Genomic DNA, 14452 nt, shown 5'->3' on the forward strand with positions numbered 1-14452 from the left:
AATATTTTTTTTCCAAAAGTAATACACAGTAAACTTTAATAGCCATATAAAAGGTTTATTCCTGATTGATTTTTGGCATAGCCAATTTCTCCCTATTACATTTATTAGTTCCTTAATCAAGGGTGCAGAACGAATGAGAACTGGAAAGAAACTGTCCGCCCCTCCTTTTAACATATTTTGTTGTACATGATGCCTAAAAGAGTAGTAATCGGCATATTAGTGTGGTCTCACGCTTATCAATAGGTTTAAACTTAAAAAGAATATCTCTAATAATATATCTTTTTACAAACAAATTACCTATATATTTTCCCGACGACCAGTCACTTTCCCTTGGGGTTGCGTGGAGATGTGGGATCTCTTTGTACTGCAGAGTAGAATGGAGAGTGTTCAGATGGGTTGTTTGGATTAATACTTGCAGCTGAGTTTCATCATCGGACATCAACAGAATACAAAATATAAAGGCCAATTCGACTAAGGATCCTTTCAGAAAAAAGCGTACCAATTCTTAAAAGGCCGGCAGCGCTTGCAAGCCTTCTGGCATTGTGAGAGTCCATGGGCAGCGGTATCACACAAGATCAGGTGAGCCTCCTGCCCGTTTGCCTCTTGTAACATAAAAAACAATTCTGTAAATCTTCTCTCTTGTGGACCTGAGCCTCCTCAAGAACACTTCGCCATCGCAATCGAGTCCCACCCATTTGCGAACCTCTATTGCTTTGAGTTCCTTCACAACTCCATCCCACCAACCTTATTCGCATTGCAAAAGTTTTATTGACTCTGATTGTACTTAAATAGACGAAATTCCTAGTGATTAACACTTAATTCATTTCAATACAAAGTAGCATATTTTATAACAAAGTTATTCAGTTAAATTAAAATTAATTACTTTAATAAAGTTATAATTGAGAGGTATAAGTTAGCGAATGTGAGCATGTTTTCTGGCGCAATACGTCCGGTACATTAAATTTTCCCGGGAACTTTTTAACGTCTGAAAGTTGTATATGGTTTTATATGCAGAGCAGGCGCTGTCCTGGCGTGCCCGGATGTGCTGTAAATGGATTTATATTTTATGCAGGTAGATTTCCAAGCATTTTTCGTCACCTTACTTTTCATTTTTTATTGGTGGGAAATGATGATGAAGAGTCGTAGGTATTTTGATAGTGTAATAAAGAACCACAAACCAAAATTGTAATGTTAAGCGTGTGTAGATAGACCTATAGATATAGAAGTCAAGTGCCAAAATTTGAAAGCCCATTTTTTATTTTTGTAGGACTTTTATAATTATTAGGAAAAATTTATTTATTTTTTATTTATTACGTCATCGATATTCCAAACTAATACTATGAATTTGGACGTTGAAACATAAATTTTCTATAACAGAAATAACCTTTTTATTTAAGATTTAGACAAAAAGGACGACCTCAGGGATGAGAGTCGCGCGCTGAAGCCACTAGGCCAACACTGCCTAAATTTAAGTTCCGTACAATCTATAATTATGTAAAAATTGTTACTTTAATAAATCACAAGACAGTTGTTAATCAACTTAAACATCCTTTTGATTAAAACTGAAAGGAAATAAAACAAATTAATAAAAATTAAAACGTAAATCGCTGAAGTTTCAAATAAATATTTATGTAAATAGGATTTTAATATCTCCAAGAAATAATTCGGTGCTTTTCATTTGCAACGAATGCAATACCTTTTCATCAGATTTTCACGATGAAATGTAATGAAATCGAGAAAATATTATTTGTAAAATGCAGGCATAAATTCTGCTTTTCATATGTTATATCTTTCTCTTTCTTTACCTCACTTACTCTTCTTATTTTATTGGTCGCTGAATATCGACTTATATATAATCAACTAATTAGATACTGAAACAATTAAAAGTGTGTTAAAAACTGTAAAATTTAAAATGTATTAATATAACCAGTAAGCTCGGCGCCTGTCCCTACAACATTACTAATAACACTATGGTGAGCACGGAGGTTATTCCAAACTGCCTGATTTTTAAACCTATTGGATTTGATATATACCAAAAGAATATATGAAATATTATCTTTTTTGTGTGCTTTTTTTGTATTCAATTTTTTACTTCTTATATCCGCTTAAAATCTGTGACATAATTGATAAAATCTAAATCAGCTCTAAGTACTTTGTTTGTTGCCGGATTAACTTGTTAAATATTAAGGCAAATGTGTAGGTAAAATTTATTTTAGAGTCTAAACTCTGTTTAATCCATCCGTAAACTTTCATTCCAGGCACACTGATAAAAGATAAATGTTTAGTAATAATATCATATTGTGAAGTCGAGTACTTAAAATATTAATAAGAAAAATACAATCAAAAAAACCAGTAGCCCTACAAACTTTCAGGCCTGGCCTGTATCTTCCACAATCATTTGTTTTTCCTAATAGGCAAATAGATCAGTATTCCTAACACATGCCTTTTGGGTTCAGGATCTGGGTTTTTTACCCTAGCGAGTGTTAAATGCGCACATAGAAAGCCGGAGTTCAACCTCACGACCTCATTGACGAGAGTCGCGCGCTGAATGCACCACTATCACAGCTCTTTTAACACAAATTATGATAAATCGAATAGCAATATAATTACATTGCAAAATATAATTATTGAATAAAGAATTAAATTGAAAAGCAAAATATTAACAATAACATTTAAAGCGCTCGTAAATGTCGACTGAAATTTAGTGTCACACGCAGCCTAGCGGCGGCAATTAAAATATAGTGCCGTATTTGCTCGCACGTGTCGCTGACCGTATGGGAATGAGCCGGTTATAAGCTGAAGCGTAAATTCAATTGAAAATAATTTTACGATTCCAATGGTCCTTATTACAATTGAGAGTTTGAATATAAAGTCTATACTACTCTTTAATATAATGTCATTTTAATTTTTAATGACGGGCGGGTAAGCTTGCGATAATATTTTTCATCCAGTATTTGTTTACCAGCGCATTTAACATTCGCTCGAATGGTGAAGAAAAACATCGTGAGGAAACCGACTTGCCTTAGAGCCAAAAAGTCGTCGGCGTGCGTCATGCACAGAAGGCTGATCACCAATGATACTTGCCGATTCAATTTACAAATGATAATGAAATTGATACAGAAATCTGAGGCCCACACCTAAACCTGGTGGTATCGCCATTGATTATTATTATTTTGTTTGTTAACCTAACAATTATAACGTTATTGTCTTTGTTAAAGCCCTGAGATATTATAAATATAAATGATCGTTTGCAATTATTTATAGAGAAGTTGATTTGACGATAATAAATTAAGATTAATATTATATATAAATCACAATTCAAGTTAATTCCGAGCAACTTTTGAGTTAAACGTTTCGTAAAGTAATCTACATAGAATAGAAAATTATATTTAAAATTATTTATCATATTAGCCGTTTAAACATATTAAATTCCGATTCTACATTTCAAAAGCCACACTCGGTCGAGCCGTTTTCTATACTGAGAGGCATATCAATAATATTTCCCTAATGACTTACCTGAATGAAAACATTTTATTCTCACACCTGAAAACCGTAGATTGCAGCTCATTTGATCTCGGCGATCGCAAACAGTATCGAATTGAAAACGCCGACTAATTCTATTAGGACACTGGGAGGGCTATTACAAATAAAGAAAGCTGCCAGTTGCGTAATATGCTACAGGATTTAGTTGGAAAGGAAACGCTCGGAAAAGTTCTCAATTCGTTCAAGTTTTTATCGGAACTTATACACTGGAAGGGATTTGGTATTGATTGAGCATTTATAACTTCATTATATAATTAATAAGTATTATTAAAAATAGGATGGATGCTTAAATGTACTTCGAACATATACATAAATTATTGTCTACGAAGAGTCATATATCGGTAAACATTTATGAAGTAAGCGACCAGTTGTGAATCGTGCGACAATCCTATTTGATCCTAATAACCCCGTTTGGTAAGCGAACGTTCGATGGCACTCGGAGAGGATTTATTTTAATTGTTTTAACACTAAATTGATTTCCTATCCGCTTCAGAGATTTAACATGTGTAGGTGTGATTCAAGTTCGTGTTTTGGATTAGAGCTGTTTTTGTAATTACGCAATACGTTTTTGATTTTTTTACACGCGAATACGTGAATTTATTGCACTACTTACAAGACTCGAGATTTTATTTGTTTATTTAATGATATATTTATTAGTAATCTTATACATATTATAAAACAAAACGCATAGACAAAGCCAAAATAGATTTCGAAGCAAAGTAAAGGGATTTTATACAATTTGTTTTGTAGTGACTCTCATTTTAATTATAAATTCGTGTTTTAGTAATATTTATTGTATTAGATTTATCTTTGGATGTTTTTTTTTACCATTGCAAGTATTACGCGTCACATGTAAAAGAATACTTTATTTTACAGCCACGGTTTCAACGCACACTATCTTAGTGTGAAGATTTATGGAACACCAGGTTATCATTGCTTATTGAAAACAGTGATAAAAGTATATTGCTTCGTAACTTACTGTGTTCGGTGTTTCGTTTTTTAAGGAAATAAATACATATATGTACCAAATCCCTCAGAGTCGTGACGCACCTAATATTTAACTTTTAATTATAAAGCGATAAATAATAAAAACAAAAATCAATACGGATAATCATGACCTTTTTGTAATATAGCTTTAATTGTAGATTAAGCTAATAAACAGTTATAGTTTCACATAAACTACTCACGTTTTTTAATTACTTTAAAGTCCACTCACTCATTCATTCTCATTCTTTAAAGAGTGGTCTTACCTAATACATATGTTCAGTGTTCACTAGGACTTATGATTTTTGTAAGCTCAAAAGGCTTTTTTTGGTCTTCGCATGTAGGAACTATTCCGACATTCACAAAGAGAATCATAAACATAATAAAATACAATACAGTATTGTTTCCATTTTGATTAAACGTTTGGGATGTTTCCTCTAGGGAATAAAAATACTCCAGACAGCTCAGGTTTTGTAATTGAAGTATATAAGGCAAGCAATACCAATCCAAAGCTATTTGTCTAAAGCATTATTGTCCTTAAACAATAAGCGACCAAGTATCAATTATGAAGACAACAGTTGAGTCTCGCAAATGGGACTTTCATGACACTTTAATGGATGTTAAAAATATTTAAGATAGTTCAGCGTTAGGCTTTACAAGCTCGTTAAACAATACCATTCAATTTTGCTTTATAGAAAGCGTAAAACTGGGGTTTGATCCCAAAAGTTTACCAATTTTTTACAGACGTTCATTTATCTACTTTGTTTCCGAAGCGTTTGTGCTAAAGTACGTGTATTTTGCACTCCGAATTATTTCCCAAAGCATGCGCTTGATTGGAACCCGCAAGGAAAGCGGAAGCGTGGGCGTCCCAAGCAAACCTGCCGTCGTACGGTTGCAGATGAGTTAAAGAAGGCCGAAAAGACCTAGAGCGAGGTGAAATACGAGGTTTAAGGTCTCAATGTGGACCAATGTGGACGTCAAGTCGATGGGATATAAAGTCTAAAATTAATCGGTAACTAAAGTAGAAATTATCCTTTTCTGAACTGATGAAATTCTATTAAAATCGGTTCAGAAATAAAATTAAATCATGTCTAAGCAATTAGGTTACCGTTTTATCATATAAAAGTGATCTCTTTATTACATTAAGTCAACGGATTATGAAGGACTAGAACGAGATAAAAAATGTGTGCGTGTACTAGTGTACACACGTATGAAGTGAAACTTCTTTATAATCTTATTTTTTGAAAAATTATCTACTATATGCTACTTAACAAAAATTGGTTAGACAAAGATAAATTAGATAATGTTTAACAAAAGGCTTTTATTATCATAAACGTGAATAAAAATAATACAATTATTTCATTTTACGTTATTACTACTAAGATTATTACTGAATTTCATTATTGTAATAGAATGATACTATCATTGTTATCGTTATTATATATTTTTATAATTAATGGCTTCGAATCTCTTCGAAGCAACCGTGGTAGGGACAAGAAAAAGATGGCGCGTAACGGAAAAATGTGTCGGGCAAAATTTCAAAAATTAAAAAAAAAAAATTGACGTATCAACCGAAGGCGGTTTAACTTACGTTTTAATGAAAAATAAGTAATAAAAGTTTATATATTTCCACAATACATCAAAGATTAATTAAAAAGTTGCGCGCATAACTTTGACCAAATATTTAACTGCAGACGAATATTGCCTATATTGTAGCGTAGAGCTAGCCTATATTTTATTGACTTGATATTTTTATGGTAAATTTAAAAAAAAAATGTTACAAATACTAATAAAAACTACGACATCGTTCAGAACATTATACCGGTTATATTGACCAAAATCAAAGGTCCCGGCGGGTAAAACTATTAGGTACTTAATGACAACGTTATCGGCTGTTACAACAATCAGCTTTTACCACCCAATATGAGTAGTTCCTTCGATTTTATTATAACAGATATTGACTGTATTTTAATAAGTTCGAAATGACTGACCAGGCGAGATTATTATTATCTTATTTCTGTCAAATCCTGTTAAATTGGTTGCTGAATTTACTTGGTTTAAGTATGTTTTGACATTAAAAAATATTCTAATTTACGACTTATTTAACTATTATTTAACAATAGCAAATGAAAAAGAAATATGAATAAAGTTACAAATCTAAGCAAAAGCAGAGAGAAAAATAATAAAGTCCATAGTATTGTCTTTTGTTAACATAGCTTTTACACTATTTTATTTACGGAATAAAGCTAGGCTAGATTATAAACTTCACCGTCACCGTGACGCACGCGAAACGTCGGGAAAAAATTACAATTATGTAAAATAATTGCAAGTTTATAATAAAAAAGTGTTTTCTTTAATTACATCCATGTTTCGTTTTGCCATCATTTAAAATTATTCAATTTTTTGCGACTATGTTGGTCTATCTTATTATTAAACTATAGAAATATAAAATATAAACTATAACTAGCCTTAAGCCTATAATAATTTAATTCAACCAGATTTAAACCTCAGGGAGTTAAAATCTCCTGAAATTATATTCCAATTTCATTGCATTCTAATGTTGAACAGAGAGCAAATTTCAATTTTGGAAACCATTTGAATGTCATTGTCTCGTTCAAAAACGAGGATTGTCTGTCACATGCAATTACGTATATGGCGCTAAAAGTTTCTAAATTATATTTAATCAATTTTATATTTAACAAAACTAATTATTCAATATTTTCCTTCAAGCAAAGATTGTTCAATGGTAACGTAATAATTATAAGCTACCCCAGGACGATGGGTTACTAATTTGTAATACTAAGACGCAATATGCAGGCAGATTACAAGATTACACTAGTACACGCACACATTTTTATTTTTTCTTAAAAGGGATCGCAACTCTTACTATAAATATTTATTTACACCTTTTTTGCACAAGAATTAAATAATAATATTAACAAATTAAAAAAAACAACGGACGGCCTTATCGTTACTAAGCGATCTGAATCTGGCCTAAACAGAATAATTTGCAGTGAATTTATTCACACCACTTTGTGACTCCGATTGTCGGTTCTGAATTATTTAAGGTTTTTAAAAATAGACACAAAAATAGTTTGGTAGAAATGCCAGAATTTTATTTAAAAAGAACCGCTGTACTTCTTTCATGTATGTGTTTTGGACAAACTGGCACAATACGCGCTTGAGTACAAAAGTTGGAACTAACAAAGTCCACTAAAAGATCCCTCTCAAAGGATTTCAGCTCCTGCAGCTGTTTTAAAACTACAATACTCTTCTGGTAGTATTTATTCTTGCCAGGATCTAAATTGGATTATATTATAAATAAAATATTACTAATTGTTAGTTTTGTACAAACGTTACGTTAGTATTAAAAAGTTTTATTTAATAACAATCACTAACTACTAACTTAATTAATAAATGAATATGAAAGACAATAAAAATTTAAATTATGACCTTAGTTGACTGGTATTCTTAGTTGCAGTAAATAAAATAATGACCATTAACGGATCTTAACCATTTTCCAAACGGAAACCAGCTCATGTCAAGGATTTATACGAATGTTTTAAATTGACATAAAACTGTATTAAATTTTTTGTCTGTGTGGCAAGTTAAAATATTCACAAAAGCCTGCAAACGCAATCGTTTGCAGCCTTTTGTGGACTTACGGATTTGAAATGTAAGCAGTTTAACCTCGTTACGTTATAACGAAGATTTTGAAAGAAAATAATACGGGTTACGTGTTGTTTATGGATAATTTAAACATGGCAAGATAACATTCTTTTCAAATATTAAGGGTAATTTATTTATAAGGCACAATAAAATACACAAAACATGTATTTACATCAATTACAAGTATAGAGACAGATAGTCTAAATTTCAGAAAATAATATAATACAGACCACAAATGAACCTTTTCATGGTTTTAATATTTTAATAATTGACTGATTTCAATAGTTTGTAATAACTTCTAAGAGACTTTAGTAACATAAAATAACTTTGCTTATTCTGTTACAACACATTTGTTTGATCGCTGGGAGTAATTATTTTAATAAAAAAAAACAATTATATAATAAATTATATATAGAAAACACTGTTATTTTGTCTTTTTAATCGACTTAAAAAAAGTGTAGGTCAACCTGTATTTATTGTGTAGCTACTTTGTGGATCTTCTATTCGTGGACCGAACTGTATGAACGTATTAAAACATTCGGTTACACACAGTTAATCCTTTTTGGAATGAAAATATTTTAGTTCAAAGGAATTTATTCGTTATTTGAAATTACTAGTTTTAGCACCACGTTTGTGAAGAGAAATTTCAACTGAACATAAGAATAATCAATAGCGATTTCAGCATAGAAAGAGTTGTCGTTGTCGTTGTTGCGGAGTGGTTTAGAGCATTTACCTACTAAATTATATAGAATACTAGCTGACTCGGCAATCGTCGTTTTGCCATGTATATTATTTATAGGTTTTTTTTTACTTTAATATAAATAGCTATGTACTGTAATAAAAAATAGGGATTGATCGTAGAGGGGTGACAATTAAGGGTTGTATGTATTTTTGTATGTTGTAAAATAAAAAAATAAAAATTGTCTAAAAAATAAAATTTGATATATATATAAAAAAAATCATAAGAATCAGTGGAGCCGTTTTGGAGGAGTATGGGAACGAACATTGTAACATGAGAATGTTATGTATGGAGAGAAGAAAAATAAAATATTGTCAATTTATATTAACTAACATTATCGGAAATTAGTTTAATTTGTATCATTATGTAATAGGTCCCAGAAATACCGTTCTTTCTACGCCAGAGGGATACATCTGTGTTGGTACATATTTTGCAATAAATAAAATTATTATTATCAACATAACATTTCACAGTTCTTTTTCTGGAGTCTAAGTCTGAACTGATACATTTAACAGCTACAACCCAATATAATAGGAGGGTTTCATATCCTTGGGTAGCTCAAAGTACAATTCATTCACAAGGATTCACAAGAAATCCTTATAGCAATTAATATCGGATTGAATTTTCAGATGTTGCGCGATATGCGAGGATCCAGCACCAACAGCTCAGCACACAAATTTCGCATGATGCAGCTCGCTCTGAATGCAGTCGCACTAGTCGTTATTACAGGGGCACTATTTGCCTACTTCAGAGCAAACCCAGCAGTACAGGTACTTAAATATTCAAAATTTGAATAGAGAATAAAAAAATTGTATCGGAAAATCTCAAGGAATTATGAAAAAATAAAAAATTGGAATATCACACGCACACAGACATCATTCGACATTAAAAGATTAGTGTCACTTATTCTCCCCGCTTTTATATTTAATCTGCATATTTGAGAATGTATTTCAAATGCAAAGTTTTAAAGTTCTTCACAGAAACAAAGGTTTTAATCTTGAACAGATGACAATTATTGTGGTTCGTCGCTTCTGAACAGAATACGAGTGTTCATTGGAAATAGAAGTATGAATTCCCAGCGAATTGAATACTTGAGATTCGGGAGAAGAGAGAGAGTATATTCGGAAAATAACATCAGTTGCATTTACGATTAAATTTCTTTAATGATCAAACACGAAATGCGTGTCGCTTCCTTGTAATTGGTCTATAGCTGACCAATCAGAAACAGCGTAATTTGTTTCATGAACATTCCATTTTTAAAAGTTTTGTGGATTTGATTTTTAAAATGGTTCTAAGGTAATCTTTTACCCCAATTCTACGCAGCAGCGGTACTCTGTAACTTTCAATAGCGTCGGTATCCCAATAGCTTTTGTAAGTTACAGAGTACAGGCGGTGATGTAAGAAGACTTTTTACTGAAAAACAAATATAAGTCAAGAGAAATGCGGTATTTTGACTGCCCCTTTACTAAGCTTTGTGGCTCTATTAATTACGATCTTTGTTGAAGGATTAAGTATTTGATTGACGGGCGGATGTTTTTCGATATTGAAGATATATATTTTTTAAATAAAGCCAATATTACTTTATATATTAGCTGTGCTCTGAATGTGCTATGATAATCATTAGTCAGGTCTATCCTAGATAGAACCCCATAACTGGCAATACATATTGTTCTGAAAAGTGTAATCAATCATTATTTGTAGATTCTATAGCCAAAGAACCAGGAACAGTTACTACTTGGCATTTTAAAAATATATTTTAATTTAAATGCTAAGCTGGTAACCCTAGCGGTTAGAAGCTTCGATTGTTTTGTTTTCCACTCGCGCACAAAGTCTCGTGATGTAGATGTTATTTCGCGAAAATCTTTGTTTCAAACATCAATGAGCTACTTTGCCCTCCATTGTTGGGAGTCTTTTATGTTGAATGTTACAGTGAATTTATTGGTACCCCTATTTTCATGTAATTGAAAGGTGTCCAATTTCAAAAGGTCGTTGTTCTATATTTTCCTTGTGTACCTAATATAACAAGACAAGTCACACTATTCAACAATAATGTGTCATTTAAATTGGTCAAAATTAGTGGGAAAATTAAATATATTATGTGAATATATCTGCGTACCCCGTGTATATGGTATAGTTAAAGTTTATATTACTAGGAAATGTATTTAAATTACCGATTTGTTGACAAAAAAAACTTTAGATACAGAAGATCCTCTTTAAAATGCAAAGCTAATGTTCAAATTTAGAATTTGAATGACATATTTGATAAATACGATATAAAAATTTAAAAATAGAATCACAATATGTCACAGTCTACCAATAAGAAAATTCAAATTAATAATTAGTTAAAAAAATGATATTCCCTAAATTGTTCTAGTTTTTTTTTAAATGTCGCAATAAGGCGCGCCATCTCTATGTCGCATTCCAATCTCGAACTTACTGCGTATATACTGCGATTTGTCGCCAATGAGCTTTTTATTATATATATACGTTTATTTATTAGTGCCTATGAAATTGATCTAAGTTGTAATGTTAAATGTGCTAAGTATTGCGTTTAAGAATTCAAATTGAAAATTCACAATTTTAAGAACCCGCCAAAACTGTTCGCTTTGCAAGATGGCGTCGCAACTATGGCTTGTAAAATCATAAATATACATTTTATATAAATACGTCTATAGAAAACCACGGGAAAACTAATTATAGCTCAGCAAAATTTGGACTCAGGACAAATATTACGTTATATAGGGACCTGATTGTCTACGCAGTTGTCTGTACTGTATAGTGACAATATAGGGTTCTACGGGCTTGTTAAGGTAAATCAATTATTATAAACACATTTCCTCATAGCTTACCTTTAACGTGGTTTGGTTTTAGGTAAATTTGACCTATGTATGCTGTAAATAAATGATAAGTTTGATACATGATGTAAATTGCATCACGATAAATCTTACTGTATATTTCGATAAAAAACAAACGCCGACAAAATTGGGATTAGACGCCCAAAAACATACATTTACAAGCATGCTACGGCATCGTGGACTTAAATAATTTGTTTTGTGTCACGTCACTGACGCATGTAAATATAAAATTAATGTTTTTAATTATCGATTTTTATGATATGATTATTTTAAAATTATTTTACTCCACTTTAGTTATTAGTATATAAGATTGCTTTCAATAAAGCTTTTGTTTTCATACCTTCCCAGCCTAGTACATGGTATATTATACGGTATGAGTGAATGGAAAAACCGTTTAACTTTGCCTGTGTGTGTTTGTTTGTATAATAGGACGGCAATAGTCATAACCATATTATATATTAATTGCTAATTAATAATAATAAGTGCAATAAAGCATGACATAACATAGAAAACACATCTCATGCTTTTTATAATACAGTTTAACTATAAACCGCTGCTAAACTAGTTGCCCTGTTAATTCACTGATTATTTTGTTTCATATAGTAATTTGTATGCCCTAAAAATATCGGTTATTTAAAAGACCTTTGGCGGTTATTTTACCGTCTGTTTTACTCAATTCCAGAGTGTTCCATTCTTTCTCTCTTTCGATCCGAAATCAATATCAATACTTATTCAGAATTAATCCCCCTCCTATTGAATTCCTAAGAATTGAAGCAACCTAGTTTTGAGGCAAACAAGAGGCAAAAATACAACAAAATGACCGAAGTATTTAAATAATTAATTAACATATTCCGAGCACGTCGCATCCCAACATTCTTCCTGTGGTCGATTTAAACGGAAATTATCCCAAGCATTTCGGATTTACCTCATGTAATTTGCAGCAAAGGGAGATTAGATTGAAATTTAATACCTCTATTTAATCTGAATATAGTGTGAAATAAGCTTAAATCTAGTTTCAAGAGTTGTCGAATCATTTATTCTGTTTGAAGAGTATTTGTCAGCGTTCAGTCGAAATTGTGACCATCAATTTTCCATTCTATAAAATTATACGTATTACACCCAACTAAATAATAAAAAATACGTCTAATTTATTCCTTATAATAAAATTATTAAAAAGCCTGCACACGTACATATATATATGTGTTTATATTACAAGACTAGTCATATTTTTTCAAACAAAATTTCAAGGGTAAAGTCATCAACCGGCTCTCTCTCTCTATCTGGGGCATTAATCTAACAATCTTCGTCGGTAATGGTAAACAATCGTCATCGTCTTCTTCAAAAACGCCAGCACACCGTACAAGGGAAAAGCCTCTCTTCCCTTGAGGACCTTTCCATCTTGTAACCCAATTATTTGTTCATATATCATGGCTCATGCGACTGCAGTCTCCCGCCCATTTCCAATTAACTTCTTTGCATCAATAACCTAGATTTATTTTTTCTTACATAAAATAACTCTACATAAAAACAATATATGCATTACTTACTGCGTAAAATAAAAAATAAATCAACGGCGCTACAATTACATCTGTTTCATGATCATTTGCTAATTGAATAGGCAAGTCAGCCTTCTGTGCCTGACGCCCACCGTCGACTTTTTGGCTTTAAAGCAAGCCGGTTTCCTCACGGTGTTTTCCTTCACCGTTCGAGCGAATGTTGAATGTGCACATAGAAAGAAAGCCCATTGGTGCACAGCCGGGGATCGAACCTACGATGTCAGGGATGAGAGTCGCACGCTGAAGCCACTAGGCCAACACTGCTCGTACTCTTTTACGTACTTACTACGTACTCTCGTTAACAGTGTTACATTCTCGAATAATAATAGTTTAAAACGAAAAAAAAATTATATAAGTGCAGATTGATTAATTTGTCTAAGGCATGCTGGTTTCCTCACGATGTTTTCCTTTACCATACGAGCGAGATTTATATAGTTACTGTAAATAAAATGTGAATATGGGTATGAAAACATTGGTTGTTTAATGAAACTGATTGTGAATGCTTTTGTACAATACTTGTAAGTAAATATTGACTTTCAATTACATTTTATATTATACCCGATTCGCATCGTTCAAGTTTGTAGTCCTTTTCACTTCTATAAGTTCATTATTTTTTCTCCTATAAAGAATTGCAGTTTTAATATTTGTCTCTTGTCAGCCTAAACATAGTTTGACCTAGGGACTAAATGCTTTATTTATGAGTAAATAGAATATTCTTTGGATGTATAGTTATTATGAACGTGCAATACATTCAATTGCCATTTAAGCTTCATAGGTAATATAATATAAATAATTATTAATAAAGGATTATTCTTAAATAGGGGTCGTTTGTGTGGAGTACTGTAAAATATATTAATAATTGCTATTCAAATTAAGAACTGGTGGAGGTGGACTTGTCTCTTCAGAGTGCGACACTCATCCCGGAGTCGGATGGATTGGATTGGAAACGGGCATCAGAGCCAAAACGTGTGCACAGGCAGGGCTGATCACCTATTTGCCTATTATGAAAAATAAAGGATCATGATACAGATATCTGAAAATAAATAAAGCCGCTGTTTATTTTTCGTTCTAGTAAGATTAGTGGTAACCTTAAGCGTTCGATTCTC

General features: G+C 31.9%; 1 protein-coding gene across 1 annotated transcript in view; it reads left to right on the forward strand.

Moving 5' to 3' along the window:
* Positions 1–14452, forward strand: part of LOC123714297 (atrial natriuretic peptide-converting enzyme-like) — an 82661-nt gene that overhangs the window by 35507 nt on the left and 32702 nt on the right. The window contains exon 6 of the mRNA XM_045668513.1: positions 9565–9705. Coding sequence (XP_045524469.1) covers positions 9565–9705 — 141 coding nt within the window. The remainder of the gene's footprint in view (positions 1–9564; positions 9706–14452) is intronic.

Source organism: Pieris brassicae, chromosome 9 (genome assembly GCF_905147105.1).
Source record: "Pieris brassicae chromosome 9, ilPieBrab1.1, whole genome shotgun sequence".
NCBI lineage: Eukaryota > Metazoa > Arthropoda > Insecta > Lepidoptera > Pieridae > Pieris > Pieris brassicae.